The sequence below is a fragment of the Bufo gargarizans genome, chromosome 8, assembly GCF_014858855.1.
Source record: "Bufo gargarizans isolate SCDJY-AF-19 chromosome 8, ASM1485885v1, whole genome shotgun sequence".
NCBI lineage: Eukaryota > Metazoa > Chordata > Amphibia > Anura > Bufonidae > Bufo > Bufo gargarizans.
In genome coordinates this window covers 92704839-92728172 of record NC_058087.1, presented here as the reverse complement: position 1 = coordinate 92728172, position 23334 = coordinate 92704839, and the positions used below count along the sequence as shown (strand labels likewise).

The following is a 23334-nucleotide window of genomic DNA, read 5'->3' as shown; positions in this document are numbered from 1 at the left end:
GGGGACCTATCTTTTAGGCTATGTTGGGAAAATGGCAGCCATCTTGAAAGCCGCCATATTGGATCAAGGGCAAATATTTCCAATAGGAAGTGAGTTATGTAGCATATCAAAGAACGCATTGAACATATAAAAAAACTGTGCATCACAGGGAACGTTCCTGGTTGTTGCAACTTTTTGTGTAGATTAGTGATGTCCCGAACTAGTTCCCGGAGCACATAGCTTGTTTGCGTTCGCCGCGCCAACGAACATATGTGATGTTCGGTCCTCCCCCTATACATCATCATTGAGTAAACTATGACCCTGTACCTCACAGTCAGCAGACACATTCCAGACGACCCTCCCTCCCAGACCCTCCCACCTCATGGACAGCATCCATTTTAGATTCATTCGGAAGCTGCATTCTCAGTGAGGGACAGTGCTGCTGCTGATTCAATAGGGAAAGCGTTAGCTAGGGCATTGTTCTGTGTCCACAGACTCATCTGTTGTAAGGACAGCGTCCTGACAGCACCCCAAAAAGCCCTTTTCAGGGCTGGTATATCAGTGTGCTTTTTTATATATATATATATATATATATATATATATATATTGCAGTTGCCTGGCTGCCCGTGTGTGAGAGGCTGCAGTCTCAGTCACAGACAGCACGTGCACACCATTCATACAGGGTGTGACAGAAAATACCTTGCAGATAAAAAAATATTATATTTAATATTGTTCTGTGACATAATCACATTTGCAAACCTGTGTGTGTCAGGCCCACACAGATTGTATTGTGGCCACTGGCTAGGCCTCCACTCATACCGTTACAGGGTGTCATTCACTCAAATACCTTGCAGATAAAAAAAAAATTATATTAAAATTTTTTCTCTGATATAATCACATTTGCAAGCCCGTGTGTGTCAGGCCCACACAGACTTTACTGTGCCCACTGCCCACTACTTATATAGGGTGGCACAGTACCTTGTACGTATAGTACCACTTATATTTAAAAAAATGATAGGCAGAGGCAGGCCACCCCGCAGGGGCCGTCGTGGTCGTGGTGCTGTGATTTAAACTGGCCCTGGAATAATGCCCAGTGTTCAGAGGCCACGTACCCTGAACCCAAAACATTCTGAGAAAATAGATATCAACACTCTGAGGAGCGATGAACCCCTTGACTACTGGGTGTGCAGGCTTAACCTGTGGCCTGAACTATCCCAGTTTGCGATAGAACTTCTGGCCTGCCCCGCTTCAAGTGTCCTGTCAGAAAGGACCTTCAGTGCAGCAGGAGGCATTTTCACTGACAAAAGAAGTCGCCTCGGTCAAAAAAGTGTTGATTGCCTCACCTTCATTAAGATGAATGAGGCATGGATCCCGAAGGGACTGACAGTGGGGAATACGTTTGACTAACAAAAGGCCTGATGACATGCCTTAGCCTCAAAATGGTCCCCACGCTGCTTTATTTAATGTCTGCATACCGGATGACTTTCGTAAATTCTCTGCCACCAACTAGGGTTCAAGCTGCAATGTTTTAGTCACCTTTCTGCCTGGAAAACATCAATTTTTCCGGCCGCTGCTACAGCAGCAACAATACCTAATTTTTCAGGCATGTGTACATGCCTAATTTGAAGGAGCTTGCGTATCACAATGAAGCAATCATCACCTCTATGAGTGTGTTGGCAATGTTGCCACACCCCAGATAAGGCCGTTGCTTCATTATGATCAGACTAAAAGGGATCGGCTGGATAAATTTTCATAGAAAAAACATTATTTTATTTTTTATTTTTTTATTTGTATGGGTTTTTAATACATAAAATTTACTATTAAGAGACTTTATTATGATTTATTTATTAGAAATAATGCAGACAATTTAAAAAAATCCCCATCAATTCCAATACAAAGCAAGTACAGAGCTCAGAACAAAATTATTTCAGGATGACGTTAATTCGACAATGATTAATTAATTCGACACACGTCCCCGGATAGGGGACGTAATAAGGATTAAACTGATAGGAATAGTACTAGTTAAGACACCACTCATATAGGGTGCCACAGCACATTGCTCCGTGCACGCACAGTGCCCCAACTTGGGAGCAAGAGGACTGACCAAGCTGCTTTTTCCATCTCCTGGTTCCTAAAATCAATTCAGTTTGGTGTATCAGAGTTTGTTCTGTCACTGTGTAGGCAGTCGAAGGTACCCGGCCAAATTTTTTTTTCACAAAAGGCAATCCCTGATATGGGACGAAACAGGGATTAAACTGATGAGAATAGTACTACAGAAAATACCACTCATATCGGGTGTGACAGTAAATTGCACGGCGCAGACGCAGTGACCGTGGCGTAGATTCAAACAAAGGGGAGGGAGCCAGCGTTTTTTTTTACCATCTCCCTGTTTGAAAAATAAATTCAATTCACCTTTCGGGGACCCTTGGTGTTGTACGTGGCTGGGTGGAGGAAGAAACCTTCAATGACCTCAACGGGACATGGTTAGCTTTGTATCCAACTTGTGCAAATTGGAAGTTTGCTGTTGGGAAAATGGACTGTTTGCTGTTGTTTGCGGTGCATTAAAAGGGGAGTTTGGTCTGTCAATGTCTGTGAAGCGGGCGTAACCCTTACACTACCTGATCGATACAACATCATACCTGATCGTATACACACACTGGATGTTTTAAACCACGTTGTTCCAAAAAATGTTGGATTGTTATGCGATTTATCCCCGTTATGGATTAAAATCCAACTCTGCGTCAACTATGTAATTTTCCATCGGAGTTTAGCCATGGATCCCCCTCCGGCATGCCACAGTCCAGGTGTTAGTCCCCTTGAAACAACTTTTCCATCACTACTGTGGCTAGAAAGAGTCCCTGGGTTTTAAAATTCGCCTGCCTATTGAAGTCAATGGCGGTTCGCCCGGTTCGCGAACATTTGTAGAAATCCGCGTTCGCCGTTCGGGAACGGAGAATTTTATGTTAGCGACATCTCTAGTGTAGATACCTTTTTCCTTTTGTCTCTGAAATAAAAGAGTGCCTAAAAGACTTTTGAAATCACCTTGTATAGATTTATAAGAGAGTGTTTGAGGTGTATGCATGATAAGGATAGTTTTGTATTAGTGGAATGAGGGTTCATTACTGTTCCTATATTATGGCTGAATGGCTTGGCCCAATCCATGGCTCCTATAACCCAAACTGACAGTATTATAGGGATCTATGATGCTTTCTTTTTAGGACCTGTAGTCGGACTGGGACGCTCAGCTGCAGTATAAGTCTAGAAATGCACCAGCATTACACCCATATGAAAATAGTCTACGTGTTTGCAGGGACTTTCACAATATTCACTTTTGTTTAACTGAAGGTGTTGTGTGTAAGCTGCAATATTTGATAGCTAAGACGCTGGGATCTGTAGAGGGGACACAGTTTTAATCCATTGGTGTCAAAATATCTTGTCCTGTCCATGTAGGTGACCTTACAGTAATCTCTCTTCCTCTCATGCAGTGCAGGATCTGCACCTTCACTTACACCAATAATGTTACAACAAAATATTCTCACTGAATGCACATAAAATTTAGATATATGTTATATATTTCTCTATATATTTCTCTTCCTCAAGGGACTTACCATGCCTTAATCTGTTTTGGCATAAAGATGTTGTTCCACAAAGGACATTGCTTTTAGACAAATACACCCCATAATGGTAAACATTTTTTGTATATACATATATTTCAAAACTACTTTTATCCAGAGACATTGCTGAAATAACATTAGAATAGTGCTAGCTACTGTTTCTTTTGAACAACTTTTCTTTGTCCACCTTTAGTATCTTGCCTCTGTTCCTTCTGGTGTGTAAGGGATTCTATTGTGATGAGACAGCTGCTTGTCTAGTTTTCACTGGAGATACTGAGCAAGAGGAATTATGGTAACGCTGTCTCACTTTAATATACAGTGGGATGCGAAAGTTTGGGCAACCTTGTTAATCGTCATGATTTTCCTGTATAAATCATTGGTTGTTACGATAAAAAATTTCAGTTAAATATATCATATAGGAGACACACACAGTGATATTTGAGAAGTGAAATGAAGTTTATTGGATTTGCAGAAAGTGTGCTATAATTGTTTAAACAAAATTAGGCAGGTGCATAAATTTGGGCACTGTTGTCATTTTATTGATTCCAAAACCTTTAGAACTAATTATTGGAACTCAAATTGGCTTGGTAAGCTCAGTGACCCCTGACCTACATACACAGGTGACTCCAATTATGAGAAAGAGTATTTAAGGGGGTTAATTGTAAGTTTCCCTCCTTTTTTAATTTTCTCTGAAGAGTAGCAACATGGGGGTCTCAAAACAACTCTCAAATGACCTGAAGACAAAGATTGTTCACCATCACGGTTTAGGGGAAGGATACAGAAAGCTGTCTCAGAGATTTCAGCTGTCTGTTAGGAACATATTGAGGAAATGGAAGACCACAGGCTCAGTTTAAGTTAAGGCTCGAAGTGGCAGACCAAGAAAAATATCGGATAGACAGAAGCGACGAATGGTGAGAACAATCAGAGTCAACCCACAGACCAGCACCAAAGACATACAACATCATCTTGCTGCAGATGGAGTTACTGTGCATCGTTCAACCATTCGAAGCACTTTACACAAGGAGATGCTGTATGCGAGAGTGATGCAGAGGAAGCCTTTTCTCTGCCCACAGCATAAAAAGTGCCTCTTAAGGTGGGCTAAAGCACATTTGGACAAGCAAGCTTCATTTTGGAATAAGGTGGTGTGGACTGATGAAACTAAAATTGAGTTATTTGGCCATAACAAGGGGCGTTATGCATGGAGGAAAAAGAACACAGCATTCCAAGAAAAACACCTGCTACCTACAGTAAAATATGGTGGTGGTTCCATCATGCTGTGGGGCTGTGTGGCCAGTGCAGGGACTGGGAATCTTGTCAAAGTTGAGGGACGCATGGATTCCACTCAGTATCAGCAGATTCTGGAGACCAATGTCCAGAAATCAGTGACAAAGCTGAAGCTGCGCCGGGGCTGGATCTTTCCACAAGACAACGACCCAAAACACTGCTCAAAATCCACTAAGGCATTTATGCAGAGGAACAAGTACAACGTTCTGGAATGGCCATCTCAGTCCCCAGACCTGAATATAATTGAAAATCTGTGGTGTGACTTAAAGAGAGCTGTCCATGCTCGGAAGCCATCAAACCTGAATGAACTAAAGATGTTTTGTAAAGAGGAATGGTCCAAAATACCTTCAACCAGAATCCAGACTCTCATTGGAACCTACAGGAAGCGTTTAGATGCTGTAATTTCTGCAAAAGGAGGATCTACTAAATATTGATTTCATTTCTTTTTTGTGGTGCCCAAATTTATGCACCTGCCTAATTTTGTTTAAACAATTATAGCACACTTTCAGTAAATCCAATAAACTAAATTTCACTTCTCAAATATCACTGTGTGTGTCTCTTATATGATATATTTAACTGACATTTTTTATCATAACAACCTACGATTTATACAGGAAAATCATGACGATTAACAAGGTTGCCCAAACTTTCGCATCCCACTGTACTAACCAGTCCATCTTCCACAACGGGGCTGGTCACTGGGTGGTGACATCTTCGTCTGCAGTCTATTACGAGGGGCCTGGTGTCATGTTGGGGTCACTCAGTCCATGGGCCATTTGTATCCACCACTGGTGACCCAGGCTTACTGATTTCAACTCTAGGTCGCATGGGTTGCAGGACCAGCTGGATTCTGCGCCCGCATTCTACATGCAGATAGGCAGTATATTTAAAGAGGATTCTGCCTTCAGTAGTTGCCTGTGATTGGTTTGTTCTGGATCTCATTAGCTACTCTGACATTTGATGATCCCCGACTCTGACCTTGGTTGTTTACTGAGCACGCCTGTGGATTCTGAGTTAGCCTAAGATTCATTCTCCTGGTATTAATCTTGGCTTGTTATTTACTCTGCATGGTTCTGATTTTGGTATTCCTTACCCATGCCTGGACTTGACCTTGCTTTTCCTTGTGATTTGGACCCTGACACAACCTCTAGTGTTTCACCTGGATTATCATTGTTTCTGCTCTTGGAATTCTGTGTTGAGATTATTTGATCCTCCTGGTTTTGAACTGGTCTATTTGTTTATTGTCCTCTGCTTTGCCGTCTATATTTCGGTATATCTAGTGCCTGTCTGTCACTATGTTTATTATTTTCTGCTTGGTTGTTTTTCCTTATAGGCTTCAGCACAGACGGGATTGCCATGCAGTTGTGGGTCACAGTCTAGGGAGAATGATGCAAGTAGGTATGGACAGTGGTGCAGGTGGTGTTCAGGGCTTCACTGCTCCCTACCATAACACTCACTTTGTTATTGCTTCCTTAGTGTTGCAGCTCCAGAAGCAGTTACTGTAGCTCCCCACACCAAGATTCTATTGTACACCCAAAGGAGCATAGAGAGAGAGAGAAGTAAGACTGAGCATGTGTGTTTCTATCTCAGCACATTTCCTAACACAGGAAGGTGCACAGGAACACAAAAACAGCAAGTGGCGCTATACTAACATTATTCCTGATGAAGATATAAGCATTTTGGAAATTAGTGTAAATACAAAACATATGTATAAATATGGACTAGATATAACTATAAGAAATATACTTCATGGAATAATCTCTTTAATATTCGCAATGTGCATCTGGTTTTAAACAGAGTTAGTCACTAATAGGCAAAATATCATTATTGGACACAGCAGGAAAGCTACAAAGGAAGCAATCATGAATGGGGCATGCTACTTACTAACACAATAGGTGTTCCTTTTAAGCTTCCTTCACACAATGTTTTATAGCGGTTTTTAAATTCTTGCAATAAATGGATAGTGTGTCGATGTGATTTAATGGCATTTTAATAGACTTTTAGCACAATAGAGAGTCTCAATCAACTCCCTCGATGAGACCATCACTGTGACCAAAGAGAGTGGGACCGATGTGTGACTGAATTAGAGCATCACACATTACACTAATCAATGTAATGCTCATCTGTGGGCATCTTTATAAAGGCCTATCAGGATAGCAATAGAACTGTCATAGGCGTTTTAATAATACACCTACTATCCTACTATTATAATGAGGATTAAAATCTTCCCTTCACACCAGCAGAAATCTGACAATCAATTACCTTTTTGCTTAGGAGGTTTCATAATTCACATTGCCTGCTACCAAAGGACAATTTTTGTATTTCATTTTTAATGGCATATCATGTATAGGAAGTTTAAAATACTACACTTTCCTGATGGAAGCATTTACAGTGGCCACATGAAACATGCTAATGATAAAGGTCATCAAAATTCAACAATAATGCTTCAAAATATGCCTAAAAAGTTTTAAAAGGCTAGTTGTCAGTGTTTTTGCATGATTATACAGTACTTACATAATATCAAGGATGTAGATCCTACTGTGTATTCATTATTATGTTCTTTTTTCATTTTTTCTATAGCTTTATTGGCAGCGGTTTCCTGGTTAACAAGAATTGAAAATAAGGTAAGGTCCTATTGAATATAATAAATAATTATAATAAACCTTTAAATGTAGACTTCTATGACCCAAAAGATCCCATGTTGATCAATATACATGACTAATAAAATTTCCCACTTACCATTTAGTTATTGCCATTAAAGACCACCATTGGACACAATTTACAATTTCTATAAAAATTACAATTCACAGAAAAGTTATATTTTCTTTCTTTGTCCTCTTATATGGACTCATAATTTGGCAAATTAACATTCATGTGAATGATTGTTCCTGATGATTGCCACTTGGAGACATGACTACCACAAACAAGCAAACAACAATTTGACAGCTGTTTGCTTCTTTCATGTGTAAACCAACCAATATTACCCCATACACAAGGTGAATATGTATAGGTTTAGATTCTCTCCCACTAATGTATACAACAAAGCCTCAAAGATATGGACATAATCTCATAAAACATAATTTTTACTAATTAAGAATAAAAAATAAAGAAAATACCAAAATGTGCTCAAATACTGCAGTGAGAAAAACATTAAAAATATATATACTGTATAGGCTTCACCGGAACCTCCAAAAGAAAATTTAAAAAGGTCTTACCAGACACAAGAAAACAGGTGGCAATGTGGGGATTATACACTAGCTATCCCTAAACTTGTGTCCGTACCTAGAAGAGGGTTGGGGGCTAGTTGTCCCTGCCTAGCGCACACAGAGCACCTGCCCCGATAGGGTCCTATTCCTTAGAGATGTCCCTTACTTAATTCCCACTTGGCTCCCTACATGCCATGTTTCATCCCATAATAGGGAATCCTCAGGGGACATATTAAGTGGGGGACAAAAAACTCAAATAGGGGCAAAGTGTATATGCCCAGACTAGGACAGTACCTGATAAACCATAAAAAAACTCAACAGTTTGTCAGATAACACAACAAACACTGGTTATTATTGGAGGCAGGGAGGGTGGGGGACCTGAGGTATAAAGTCCTCAACAAAAAGAAACTCCCTGCAAAAAATAAATAATAAGGCAAGAGAAAGTGTCCCCACCTAACCCTTGTCTCACCGCTGATGTTAGTATCAAAGGAGGGGAGCGCCATACATCGTGCCCATCAGCCCTTTTAAATCCTCCCGGTATATGCACCCTAGGGAGCGGACGTTACGTATGTATGTGTACGCTAAGCGACCAGATGACACCAGGCATCGACGCTCACTGGCTATCACTGATTAGGATAGATATTTAACATGAAGAGCTAATAGCTCATATACAGATTTAAGCCAGAATCCAGCACCAAATATTCATATTCAAAGTATACAAAATACCAGGTATGTGCATCAGTGTAACATATAGTGAAGTCAAAAATGAGAGAGAGACAGAGAGGAGGCAATAAACATGCTAAGTCCCCAATAATAATACAGTAGATGGTTTAAACTTGGGCTACATGATCTCAGGCAAACTCCAATTATTCCTAAGATGACCCCTTCATTAAATCTAGATGAACAGAGTGGCTATATAAAGCAACTACAGTTTTGTTGTTCATTAAGACCACTTGTATAGACAGTTTTCAGATAGAAGATCCATTTCGCTTCATATTGTAGAATTCTTCTAACCCAGTTTCCCCTTCTCCCTGTCTGTTTGATGAGTTCAATTGCCATAAAGCTAAGACAATTTGTCCTACCCTCATGTTCATTTCTGATGTGATACAGGAGTATCTCTTTGATTAGTTACATCTCCAATATGTTCCCCAACCCTCTGTCTCAAATCTCTTGTTTTGCCGATATTCCTTTCCACAAACGCATGTCATCTTATAAATGACCCCCTTAGATTTGCAATTGATCATATCTCTGATCCCATACTCTCTGTTACTGATATTTAGGGTAGCTTCATCAATGTACGCGTGGCTTGGGGCATGGCTAGTGAGGTACGGCTTTCTTGGGTGAAGCCAGTGGCCACCCTAGTGACATTGCTTTTAAACTTTTTGCCACACCTCATATATATACAGGCGCTAAAGCCTCCACATTTGAAATAGCCTAAGATCAGTTTATTAAGCCATGTCCTAGGTACTGGTGACCCTACGTAATGGCTCTTGACTAATTTGTCACGTATACTCCTCCCTCTTCTGTATGTGATATTAGGGTACTCCTTTTGAGAAAATATCTCGCACACTGGATGCGGCCTCATCAAATGTACTGATGAGACTGATCTCTCTTCTATTTGCTTTGGTCGTACCACTGGTTTATCAGACACTGCCTTAGTCTATCTGGGCATGTACACTTTGTCCCTATTTGAGTTTTTTTATCCACTTAATAATTCCCCTGAGGATTCCCTTTTATGGGATGAAACATGGCATGTAGGGAGCCAAGGGACATCGCTAGGGAATAGGCCCCAATCAGGGACAGGTTCCTGACCGGGTTGTGTGCTCTGTGTGCGCTAGGCAGGGACAACTAGTCTCCAACCCTCTTCCAGGTAGGGACACAAGTTTAGGGATAGCTAGTGCATAATCCCCACATTGCCAGAAATATCATGGGCTCCTGCTACTTCTAACTGACCTTCACCAAACAAAAGGACTGGCATCTGGAACTAAAGAAAAACTGCCACCTGTTTTCCTGGGTCGGGTAAGACCTTTCCAATTACCTTTTGGAGGTTCAGGTGAAGCCTATACAGTATATATATTTTTTATGTTCTCACTGCATTATTTGAGCAAGGTTTCGTATTTTCTTTACTTTTTATTCGTAATTATTAAAAGTTACTTCTTTTATTTGTACCTAAAAATAATTATTTGTCGGAGGCACAAGGGATGTGCTGCCAACAAAAGGCAAGGTGACTAGAAATGAATGATCATACTAATAATCATTCATTCCAGTACATGTTGCATGCTACTATGATTGCTACTTTTAAATGGAGCATAAATGTTACCTGTCACCATGAATATGCTGTCCAATCTGCAGACAGCATCTTATAGAGCAAGAGGAGCTGAAAAGGATTCAGTATAACTTGAGATTGACAACTGACTGTACATACTCAGATAGCTGATAAGGACTAAGAGGACCGTCCACTGGACTCCTAAGCTCAGAATAAACAGATTTAAATTAATAATTTACAAATGTCACGGTCATGGGTGTAAATGCTGCACTTCACATTATTTAATCACCAAAACAGCTATGTGCAGACAAATGGAATTCTGAAATACTTAAATGAGTTATCCAGGAAATGATAATGATGACTTATGCTGAGAAAAAGTCATCATTATCAAATCAGCGGGAATCCAAGTCCCAGGACCCACATGATCAGCTGTTTCAGGGAGCCACTGCATTCACCGAAGCTCTGGTAAATGCAGCCAGCTCGCTGCAGATTTTCTAGGATAGCAGAGTGGAGAGGGTGTCAGCAGTAAGTTTGTGTTGACGTCACTTAATACTTTTTCCTTCCTCTGATCCGTCAGAACAATAACCCACAAAAAACAGATCCTGTCTGTGGAGCATACACCTTTACTCGGTCAGAATTTGCTCAATTATCCATCAGTATTGCTTATGCCAAAAAAAAAAACAGGAGTGGATCTAAGACGTCTGTTGTCTGTGTTTTGTACCCACTCCTGCTTTTGGCTACAAAATCATAAGCCAATTGTGATGGGACCATAGAGGACTTACAGCTGCTACACAGACAGGATCCGTTGTGCATCTCATTTTTCCTCCCTTCTGACAGATCAGAAGACATGTCAAATAAATGATGATGTCAGCCAGGCCGAAAGTCAAAATAGTGGACCAGTCATGAAGTGGGGAGGGTGAGAACAGCATGAGAAGTAGTAATGGACGAACATCGGCCGGATCAAATGTTCGCGAACCATGCGTTTCCCGGCGGGCCCCATTTACTTTAATGGCAGACGAACCTTAAAAACCTTCAGGTCATATTTGCAACCACCAAACACTTACTAGAAGTACACAAATAGTCCCACAACACGGACAGTGATATAGCAGAGGGGGGGGGGGGGGGGGGTCATTGGCAAAAATTTCCACAAAAAATATGTATTCCAATTAGGGGCCATTTTTATGCGTCCTAAAGGGAAACTCTCAAAAATGTGCCCTGCTGTACCCTAGAAGAATTTTATTTTAGGCCACGGGAGTACAGGCCTCAAAAATTAGGCATTCATCTGACTGAAAAGAACTGTAATTCTGTGGCTTGAGGTACATTAGACAGTCACTGGCTAAAAATTTTACTGTCGGCCAGTACAGGCCCCAAAAATTAGGCAGTCAAAAAGAAATTGTGATTCTGTGGCTGGATGTCACAGATGGTGTTGCAGAAAGCTGGAACTTATAAATAAACATCCAACTGGCTTGATCCCAAACTAAGGAGCATATGGGTGGGCCCTATAAAACCCCTCGAGCTCTCCCTGATGGCTATGCCCATGCAAAGGTCTTTATGGTAGAAGATTGCATGCCCACGTACCTAATACTGTGTGACACCTGAAAACTCTGATAGTGAGGGGACATGACCACTGGCTCCCTGCACTTAACACAGACGGAGTCAGGGTCACCTAGAATCAAGCCAGCAAGGAAACACAAATAAAAGGAAAAAGACATCTGAAAAATCAGCAGTAGCAGCCTCCAGAAGCGATCAACTCATCCAGGAAGAAGTATAAACCACAAAGTGAGGCAGTATGGGAGGGAATATAAAGGGAGACAATTAGTGTAAATAGGTGACAGCTGGGAGAAGGAAAGGAGATGACAAAGTGAAGCCAAAACAAAGAACGTCATGCAAGTAGAGAAGAATGTCTCACAGAACTGGCGGTGACACTGGAGGTACATTAGTCTGTCACTGGATAAAAATAGAACTGTAGGCCACTGGAGTAGAGGCCCCAAAAATTTGAAATTAGGCATTCACCTGACACAAAAGAAATTGTGATTCTGTGGCTGGAGGTACATTAGGCATTCACTGGATAAAATCTTTACTTTAGGCCACTGGAGTACAGACCCCAAAAATTTAGCCTTCATCGGACAGAAAAGAACTTTGGCTGATGTGGCTGGAGATACATTAGGCGTTCACTGGATACAAATGTTACTGTGGCCACTGGAGAACAGGCCCCAAAAATGTGGCATTCACCTGACAGAAACGAACTTTGACTGATGTGGCTGGAGGTACATTAGGCATTCACTGGTTAAAAATGTTACTGTAGGCCACTGGAGTACAGGCCCCAAAATTGGGCATTCAACTGACACAAAATAACTTTTATGTCGCTGTATATACATTAAACAAGGACCATTCTTTGTTCTGTGTGGTGGCGGATATGTTTGGGCTGTCATGAGGACATTCAATTAAAACATGGTCGTAACAGGTGTTGAATTCCTCCGAGATCCATGCCTCATCCATTTTTAGAAATGTGAGGTAGTCCACACTGTAGTGAGCTAGGCGAGTGTGCTTATCGGTCATGATACCCCCTGCTGCGCTGAACGTCCTTTCGGACAAGACACTCGACGAGGGGCAAGCCAAGAGATTCTGTGGCTGGAGGTACATTAGGCGGTCACTGGATAAAATTATAACTGTAGACCACTGGAGCAGAGGCCCCAAAAATTTGGTATTCACCTGACACAAAAGAACTTGTGATTCTGTGGCTGGAGGTACATTAGGCGGTCACTTGCTAAAAATTGCACTATATGCCACTGGAGTAGAGGCCCCAAAAATGAGGCATTCACCTGACAGAAAAGGTCTTTTATGCAACTGTATAAACATAAGATAAGGACTATTCTTTGTTCTGGGTGGTGGCGGATATGTGTGGGCTGGAATGAGGAAATTCAATTACATGTGGTCGCCATAGGTTTTGAATTCCTCCGAGATCCATGCCTCATTCATTTTTAGAAATGTGAGGTAGTCCACACTGTAGTGAGCTAGGCGAGTGAGCTTATCTGTCACGATCCACCCTGCTGCGCTGAACGTCTTTTTGGACAGGCCAAGAGTTCCATGGCAAATTGTGCCAGCTCTGGCCACAGGGTAAGCCTGCACACCCAGTAGTCAAGGGGTTCCTCGCTTCTCACAGCATCCACATCGGCAGTTAACCTGATGTAGTCTGACACCTGTTGGTCTAGGCGTTCCTTGAGGCTGGATCCAGAGGCCTGGAAATGCTGCATACTGCCAGCCCTCTGTGATGCTTGTAAAATTTTCTGGTCCCTGCCCTTTATGCTTTTTATAAGAAGGCCCCTCTGCAGACACTGGAAAATGAAGGCCCCCATTTGCACTAAATGGGAAGTGGTGGAGCGCCCTGGCTCCTGCTCATCACCCAGGATGATGTCATTCTCGTTCTCCTCACCACAGCCACGGACAACACCATGGATCCACGAAAAGTTTGAATTCCCCTCAAAGCTTGATCTTTTTGCTCCTCCTCCCCCCAGCCACCATCCTCCTCTGACTCCTCTTTAGTCTCCTGATTTGTCTCAGATGGAGTAGCCCCCCCTGGGAATTCATTCAGCATTGCAACCTCATTTTCCTTCTCAACAGCTTGATCAATGACACGACACAATGCACGCTCCAGAAAGATGGCGTAAGGTACGATGTCACTGATGGTACCCTGGCTGCGAGTGACCAGTTTGGTGATCTCATCAAATGGCTGCAGAAGTCTGCATGCATCGCACAAGAGCAGCCACTGGCGCAGTGATTTGAAACCAAGCTCCCCAGAACCTGTCCTGCTGCAGAGTTCGTACAGGTAGTCATTAACGGCACATTGCTGCTGGAGCAGCCTATCAAGCATATACAAGGTGGAGTTCCAGCGTGTCGGGCTGTAACAAACCAGACATCTGACGGGCAAGTTAGATCTTCTAAAATGGCCAGAGATTTTCCTGGCCTGCAGCAAGACGTCCCGGATCCCGGGGTATTTGGCAACGAATCACTGCACAACTAAGTTCAGGACATGTGCCATGCACAGCACGTGCATCATTTTACCCTGTTTCAGCGCGCTCAGCAGATTGGCACCGTTGATGCACACCACTTTACCAACTGTCAAATTGAGGGGTTAGCCACTGATTGGCCTGTGACCACAGAGCTGAAAACAGTGCAGGATCGGTATGGCTCTTGGCTTCCAGGCACAACATCCGCAGCACAGCGTGTCAACGTCTCACCTGTGACGTCGTATAGGTTCTGGGGAGCTTGAGGGGAACAGCGGAAGCGGCGGTAGCAGTGGAAAAGGAGGAGTCAGCCAAGGAGGAGAGGGAGGATGGAGTAGGAGGAAGAGAAGACCAAATCCAGACAGGAGCCACAGGCTACATGCTTGACGGCCGTCAGAAGGTTCACCCAGTGGATAGTAAAAGTTATGTACCTTCCTTGCCAGTGTATCCTAGACCACGTGTCTGCGGTCAGATGTATCTTGGCACCAACACTGTGTGCCAGAAATATATTCACTTGCCGCTGAACATGGCCATATAGTTCAGGGATGCCCTTCTGGGAGAAATATTTCCTTCCGAGTGCCTTCCAAATTTTCTAAAGGCCTCAGAGTCCACCAGAGTATATGGCAGTAGTTGGCAAGAGGGTTATACGGCGGCATTATCTTTTTACGCTCGAACATTTGGGCCAAGGAGGCCTGCCTTATGCCAGATGAACGCGATGACGGCATGGTGGAAGGTGGAGTGCAGGAAAAATGGGAGTAGAGAGGAAAAGGAGAAGAGGCAGGATGTGGAGTGTCGGGGGTGTGGTTTTGTGTGTACTGACAGCGTTGCTCCCACTTGGCTCAGAGATGGGAGGTCAGGAGCCTTTTTAAGGTGGTCGTCCCTAGGTGAGTGTTGGGATTAACAACAGAGATTAGCTCCCTCCTTGGGCTGATCTGGGTACTGTGGTCAGACCACGGAGAGGCAGCCATTGCTACCTCCTCTTCCTCATCTGATGTCAAGAATGGCTGTGCATCAGTAAGGTCTGGGAATGGATAGGAAAATAATTCCTCTGACTTGTGTGGAGGGGCTATGGTGGTGGTGGATTTGGGGGTGCACACAGCAGAGAGTGAGGAGGGTGCAGATACAGAGGATGAGGAGGGTGCAGAAGCGGAAGGCTGAGTGAGCCCCTCAACCAACTCTGGTGCATCCTTTGAAGTAATCGCATGCGCCTTCTCCAACTTCCCACTTAGGGTCCGGCCTGGTGCACCTGCCCGATCCCTACCACCCCTGCGGAACGGCCTGCCTCTTCTTCTGCCCATCATTTTCAAAATGACCCTGTGCCTAAGTCCCTAGAGAAGAGCAGTATTTGTGGAAACAGGTATATTGCAGGTTTCAATCAATATTTGGTGGAAGCAGGTAGATCTAACCTCTTAATCAATCTTTTGTGGAAGCAGGTATAACACACCCCTGCCTCAATCAGTTTTTTGGGGGGCAACTGGTCTATCACACCTGTTGCAATTTGTTGTTCCGATAGCGTTTGTCCCTCTATATAGCTGTGGTATCGCAGCAGAACCGCACACAAGTGCTGCACAGTTCAAATGCACTGTATAGAAAGTATATTATAGGTATATCACACCCCTGGCTCAATCTGTTTTTTTGGGGGGGGCAACTGATTTATCTCACTCACTGCAATTAGTTGTTCCAATAGCATTTGTCCTTCTATATAGCTGTGGTATCACAGTAGAACTGCACACAACTGCTGCACAGTTCATATGCACTATATAGAAAGTATATTATAGGTATATCACACCCCTGCCTCAATCAGTTGTTTTGGGGGGGCAACTGATTTATCACACTCACTGCAATTAGTTGTTCCAATAGCATTTGTCCTTCTATATAGCTGTGGTATCACAGTAGAACTGCACACAACTGCTGCACAGTTCATATGCACTATATAGAAAGTATATTATAAGTATATCACACCCTTGCCTCAATCAGTTTTTTGAGGGGGCAACTAGTATATCACACTTGTTTCAATTAGTTGTTCCAATAGTGTTTGTCCCTCTATATAGCTTCGGTATTTCAGCAGAACCGCACACAACTGCTGCACAGTTCAAATGCACTATATAGAAAGTATATTATAGGTTTATCACACCTGTGCTTCAATCAGTTTTTTGGGGGGGCAAGTGGTATATCACACCCATTGAAATTAGTTGCCCTATTAGCGTTTGACCCTCTATATAGCTGCAGTATTGCAGCAGAACTTCACACAACTGCTGCACAGTAAAAATGTACTATAATATACTTTCTATGTTAGAAAGTATATTATAAGTACATCACACCCTTCTGTATATCATACCTGTCGATAGCACATCTATAACCAGTCCTTAAAATTACTTTTGTGTCCCTATTAGCTAGCTTTTGGTGTCCCTAACAGCCTGTCTCTGCTCCCCAAAGCAACCTCTCCCTACACCGACAAAATACAGAATGTATAATGGCAGCCATATTGGGTACTGCTATAGGGTGGGGGTGTGTCCATGTTCTGAAATCTCTTAATTGGCTGTCCTGTCCCACCGGATGGATGTGTCAAAGTTCGGCACAATGCAAAAGAATATGGCGCACAAGAACATCGCAATATGTTTGCATGTTTGGCGGATCACGAACGCTCAAAGTTTGCTGTGAACCTGCCGGGTGAAACCGCAAGGCCATCACTAATGAGAAGTCCACAGAGTGGACCTATGACAGTGGTGAGGTGGAAGCATCATGAGGAGAACACAGAGTGGCCCAATGACAGTGTCTGGAGGTGGCAGCAACATGAGGAGGCCACAGAGTGGCATGAGGACGAGAGATTGTGGAGGTGGAAGCAGCATGAGGAGGCCACAGAGTAGCACAACAACGAGAGATTGTGGAGGTGGCAGCAGCATGAGGAGGCCACAGAGTGGCACCACGGCAAAGTGTAGTGGTTGCAGCAGCATGAGGAGGCCACTTTGGTTCTGCACAATTTAATAATACACGTTCTCCGTCACAAAAGGCTTGGCAAATTGATTGTCCGGTAATTTCCATCGAAGATTGGGATAATATATTGGCAAATTTAAGTTTAGTTTCTTATAATTTAATCAAGTTTTGGTTCCATTTGATATTAAATATTTTATTAAAGAAATTAAGTGTTGCCTAAGGCCTCATGCACATGACCGGTGTTTGGGTCCACATCCGAGCCGCCGTTTAATTCATTGGGGCCGCAAAATATGCAGACAGCACTCCGTGTGCTGTCCGCATCCATGGCTTCATTCCGCAGCCCTCGTTAAAAAATATAACCTATTCTATTCTTGTCCGCGCTTTGCGGACAAGAATAGGCATTTATATTGCCTGCGCCCATTCCATTCCACAAATTGCAGAAGGCAACACGGGCGGTTTCCGTTTTTTGCAGACCTGCGTTTTGTGAACCGCAAAAAACGGCATGGCCATGTGCATGAGGCCTAAGACAGGAGAGAATCCACCAGTCTTCTGGTTATTCGACTACGTGGTTGCGATGGAGAAACATTCTAAAAATCAATATCTCTCCACCTGGAGACGAATCCTGTCAAGATTGATGTAAATGTGGTATCCGCTGCTCATCGAGCTAGATACTTCTGGGGGACCTGCCTGGCATGAACAGGTCACTAGTAGCTGCAGACAATGAGAAGACAAAGCTTCAAGATTGCTTGGAGCCCAGAAGAGTCGTGAAGTTCATCAAGGTTCAAGCCATAACTCTCAGCCCCTTGTCTCTTTGTCAGGGAAAACATCACGAATTCCCAGTCATCATGGAAACAGCTTAGAATTAACATTGAAAAATATATGGCATCAGAGGTGTGTGAGGATGCCATCACGATAGGACGGGTACACCATCCAGGGCAGATTGTATATGTGGCCGACATATAGAATATAACCAGAAAAAAACTGATTGAAGAATGGGGACAATTCGATCTGATAATTGGTGGCAGTCCTTGTAATGAATTATCTATGGTTAACCCGCACCGAAAAGGCCTTTATTGGGCAGAGGACAATTGTTTTTTGACTTTCCACGATTACTTCATAAAGTGTTGCCTAAGGCAGGAGAGAATCGTCCAGTCTTCTGGTCATTCAAAAACGTGGTTGCGATGGAGAAAGCATTCCAAAAAAACAATTTCTCTCCACCTGGAGACAAATCCTGTCAAGATTGTTCCAGGCTCCAAGCAATCTTATAGCCAGGAGCCTGGAAGGGTAGCGACCTTCATCAAGATTCAAACCATAACTACTAGCCCCTGGTCTCTTCGTCAGGGAAAACATCACGGGTTCACAGTTATCATGGATGGGAAGGAGTACATCCTGTGTTGCACAGAGATGGAGAGGGTCTTCAAATCCCCCCCCCCCCCGCACTATACGGATGTCTCAGAAATGAACCAATGCTCCCAACAGAAGCTCCTAGAAGGTTCATCCGCCATCTATTCGCCCGCTGAAGGATTGTTTTGAAAGTGTGTAGAAGTGTCACGGGTGGTGTTGCAGAAAGCTGGATGTTATAAATAAACATCCGACTGGCTTGATCCCAAAATAAGGAGCATATGGGTGAGCCCTATAAAACCCCTAGATCTCTCCCTGACTGCTATGCCCATGCAAAGGTCTTTATGGTAGATGATTGCATGCCCACGTACCTAATACTGTGTGACACCTGAAAACCCTATAATAGTGAGGGGACACGACCACCGGCTCCCTGCACTTAATACGGATGGAGTCAGGGTCACCTAGAATGAAGCCAGCAAAGAAACACAAATAAAGGAAAAAGACCTATCTGAGGAATCAGCAGCCACAGCCTCCAGCAGTGAACACCTCACCCAGGAAGTAGTATAAACCGCAAAGTGAGGCAGTATGGGAGGGAATATAAAGGGAGACAATTAGTGTAAATAGGTTACAGCTGGGAGAAGGAAAGGAGATGACAAAGTGAAACCAAAAACAAAGAACGTCATGCAAGAGGTAGAGAAGAACATCTGCCAGACCTTCTCATAGAACTGGCGGTGACAAGAAGCCACACGGGTCCCCCCATTTTGCAGATTTTTCATGGAGACACCATATTTTATAATATTACATTATTATGTAAAGAAAAAAAAATGAAGTCCCTTCGTCACTTGGCTCCCAAGTGCGATCAGCTACATCTTCATCATCGAGTACTGTCTACACGTCACTGATGTTCCCCTCAACTGTCTCTGGGTCAGGAGCCTAACTGCTCGCACCAGTTCCCACGCCACTCTCCTCACCATTATTTGCTCACTTAGTGGAGGAAAGAACAGAGGCAGGTTGAGAACAGGTGAGAGCACAGGGCCTGCTCCTGGGCCATGCCAACTAAGGGTTGTGTCTGATGAAACCACCGACTGTTGTCTGGGGGTGTCTGATGTCACTTGGGATGAAGTGGATGACAGAGTTAACCAATCAAGAACCAGTGGGTTGCTGGTCAAGACACAACCGCTAGATGCCACCGGGAGCTCAAGCCTCTCGCTGCGACTCCTGGCCTGAATCTTCTCTGTCTAACATACTTTTAGTTCAACTAAATAAATTGAAATCAAATTAAAACACCCCAAAAAGTGACAAATCTATTTTTCTTTTTGTACTGAAATAGTCCAATAAACGTTTTCACCTCAAATAAATGCAACACTGAAGTGCATATATATTTTTCTTTCTGTACTGACATATGCCACTAAACGTTTTCAACACATATAACTGCAGAAGTTATATGAAATAGGCCACTAAACTCTTTTACTACAAATAACTGCAACAGTGAAATGCATATATATTTTTCTTTCAGTACTGAAATAGGCCACTAAATGCTTTCTACACATATAGCTGCAGAAGTGAACTGAGAATATCTTTTTCTTTTTATACTGAAATAGGCCACAAAACGCTTTCACCACAGTGCCCAAAACGCCTTCCTCCTGAATCCCTAACCGCCCACAGCGTCTTATCCCTCTCCTCCCCCTCCCTGACGGCCGAGCGAAGTCTCGCGCAGACGCAGTACCCACTGAGGGCTGCGCCAGTGCCATTTGCTGGAGACTGAGGGAAGAGCGAGCATCGGACGTCACTGGGCTCGGCGCATGCCCAGTGATGACGATGAAGCTCCTGCCCTCAGTCTCCAGCAAATCGCACTGGCATAGCCCTCAGTGGGTACTGAGTACTATAGTGTATTACAGTACAGCAGCAGCTGCATGAAGCGCACGGCGTCATAGCAACCAATGACGCCGTGTGCTCATGCTGTCAGCAGGAATCACGGCCGTGTGCATGAGGCCCAAGTCTGTTAACTTACATATCACATTACTAACTGTCTCTTAATAAGCGGTCAAACCCGTACAAAACCAAAAAATATGTAGCATCGTGCCCTCAGCCTCATTGCACCTCCAAGAGGCTGAACTTATCTCTGGATTTTTTTCTTGAACTCGTTTTGGTACTCTGTACCAGCTTGAAAGAATTTTGTATCCTGCTTCTTGCGTCCGCGAGCATATACAGGACTGGTGCACTAACTTAAAAATTCTTAACCACTGTTTATCAGATATCACCATTTGAAGGTCCTTCTCCCATTTGCGTGTGAACAAAGGGATATCTGGTTTTACTGAGTTGATCAACAACTCGTATGTTACTGAGAGTTTAGGTCTCACTGGCTCTTCTTGGATCAATAGAGTCAAAAAATTTGCCGGGTGTTCTACAAAACTTTCTTTAGGTGGCAAAGATCTTAAATAATGGCCTAATTGCAAGCTACGCCATGCCCTTAGATGCCTCTCTGACTCTTCCACAATGGGTGCTTCCTGCATCCACCCCTGCTCTGACCTAAAATGAAGCACCCTGAACCTCCCCGATTTTACCTCTGTTAGAAAAAATGGGTCTTTGACCCCTGGGGAAACTATGGGTTTGCCGAGGATCAGAAAGAGATCTGAGTTATAAAGTAACATACATTCTCTCACCCTCTTCTCTGAACATAGCTCTAGGGAGGGGCTTACAGTTACATGTTGTTTAAGTTCTCTAATATCTTCTGCTCTACACCAAGGGGCACATTCAAAAGGGATGTTGCTACTGGCTTGTTCAAGTGGGCTGCGATGTAGTAGCTTTTAATGTCTGGTATTCCTAGCCCTCCCTTAGTTTTTAGTAAACATAGTTTCTCCCTTAAGCAGAGCTGGTAAACGCTTTCGCCACAAATAACTGCAACAGTGAAATGCGTATATAGTAACATAGTACATAAGGCCGAAAAAAAGACCCCACCTCTCTTAGTCCATCCAGTTCGGCCTGTCATCCTGCAAGTTGATCCAGAGGAAGGCAAAAAAATAAAAACTGTGAGGTAGAAGCCAATTTTCCCCACTTTAGGGGAATAAAAAATTCCTTCCCGACTCCAATCAGGCAATCAGAACGACTCCCTGGATGACCCCTGTCTAGTAGCTATGGCTTGTATTATTATTACACTCCAGAAATACATCCAGGCCCCTCTTAAATTCCTTTATTATACTTACCATCACCACCTCCTCAGGCAGAGAGTTCCATAGTCTAACTGCCCTTACCGTAAAGAATCCTCTATGTTTGTGTACAAACCTTTCCTCCAGACACAGAGGATGTCCCTTCGTCACAGTCACAGTCCTGGGAATAAATAGATTATGGGATCTATCTGTGTACTGACCCCTTATATATCTATACATAGTAATTAGATCTCACCTCAGTCGTCTTTTTTCTAGAGTGAATAACCCTAATTTTTTATCATCTTTCAGGGTACTGCAGTTGCCCCATTCCAGTTATTACTTTAGTTGTCCTCCTCTGGACCCTCTCCAGCTCTACTATGTCTGCCTTGTTTACAGGAGCCCAGAACTGTACACAGTACTCCATGTTTGTAGAGTTGAGCGAACCCAAACTGTATAAAGTTCGGGTTCGTACCGAACCATAGGATTTTTGGACACCGGACCCGAACATTTCAGTAAAAGTTCGGGTTCGGCGTTCGCGATTTCTTAGCGCTTGAGCAGCCAATCAACAAGCGTTTAACTGTGTGACCTTAGAAACCATTACAGCCATGCCTACTAATGGCATGGCTGTTATTGGCCAGTGCAGCATGTGACTTAGCCTCTATATAAGCTGGAGTCAGGTAGCGCTGCACGTCACTCTGCTGTGCTCAGTGTAGGGAGAGGATGCTGCTGTAAGGGAGAGAATAGGAACTCAGCAATCTACATAGGTTTAGTTGTGTCGGTGCAGTGCACACTCTTCTTACCCTGCCCTGAGCCCAGTGACAGAGAAAAATTAAACTTTTATCCATCTGTTAGTTAGGTGGGTGGTGGCGGCCATTTCATGCAAGCTCAGTGTGCCAGCACAGCATCTGCGCTTTTGTGACATTCAAATCCAAGTTTGAAATACTGCAATAACAATCTGGTTTAAAAAAAAACACCCTTTTTTTTGGCACTATCCAACATCTAGTGCCTTTGCAGGATTAGTCAGTGTGCAATTTAAGCTAGAAATACAGTTATAATTTTCTGGGTTTTTAAAAGCACACTTTTTTGCCAAAATACACAATTTTACAGCCCTTGCTGCATTTGCAAGTGTGAAATTCAAGCGTTATATACAGATTTCATATTCTATTAGTAAAAAAAAAAGATTTTTGCAAAATACTAAATGTTGCAGCCCTTGCTGCATCTGTGATTGTTAAAAACTTCAATAATTTTCTGGCTTTAAAAAAACACCCATTTTGGGCAAAAATCTTTAATTGCGGCCTAGTCTGCATCTGTTTTTGTGAGATACACACTTTAGATACTGTGGTTCTATTCTGTTATTTGAAAAACAACCATTTTGGGCAAGAAACTTAAATTGGGGCCTAGTCTGGATCTGTATGTGTGAGATACACCCTTTACATACTGTGGTTCTATTCTGCTATTAATAAAACACCCAGCACAGCAGAACACCCAGAGTCACCAGGACAGCAGAAGAGGGAGCAGGGTGCAAAAGCGGAGCGGCCGTCCTCGAGACAGTACACCTGC

General features: G+C 43.2%; 1 protein-coding gene across 1 annotated transcript in view; it reads right to left on the bottom strand.

Annotated features, from left to right (window-relative positions):
* Positions 1-23334, bottom strand: part of LOC122945408 (carboxypeptidase O-like) — a 158895-nt gene that overhangs the window by 9383 nt on the left and 126178 nt on the right. Inside the window, exon 10 of the mRNA XM_044304478.1 lies at positions 7392-7476. Coding sequence (XP_044160413.1) covers positions 7392-7476 — 85 coding nt within the window. The remainder of the gene's footprint in view (positions 1-7391; positions 7477-23334) is intronic.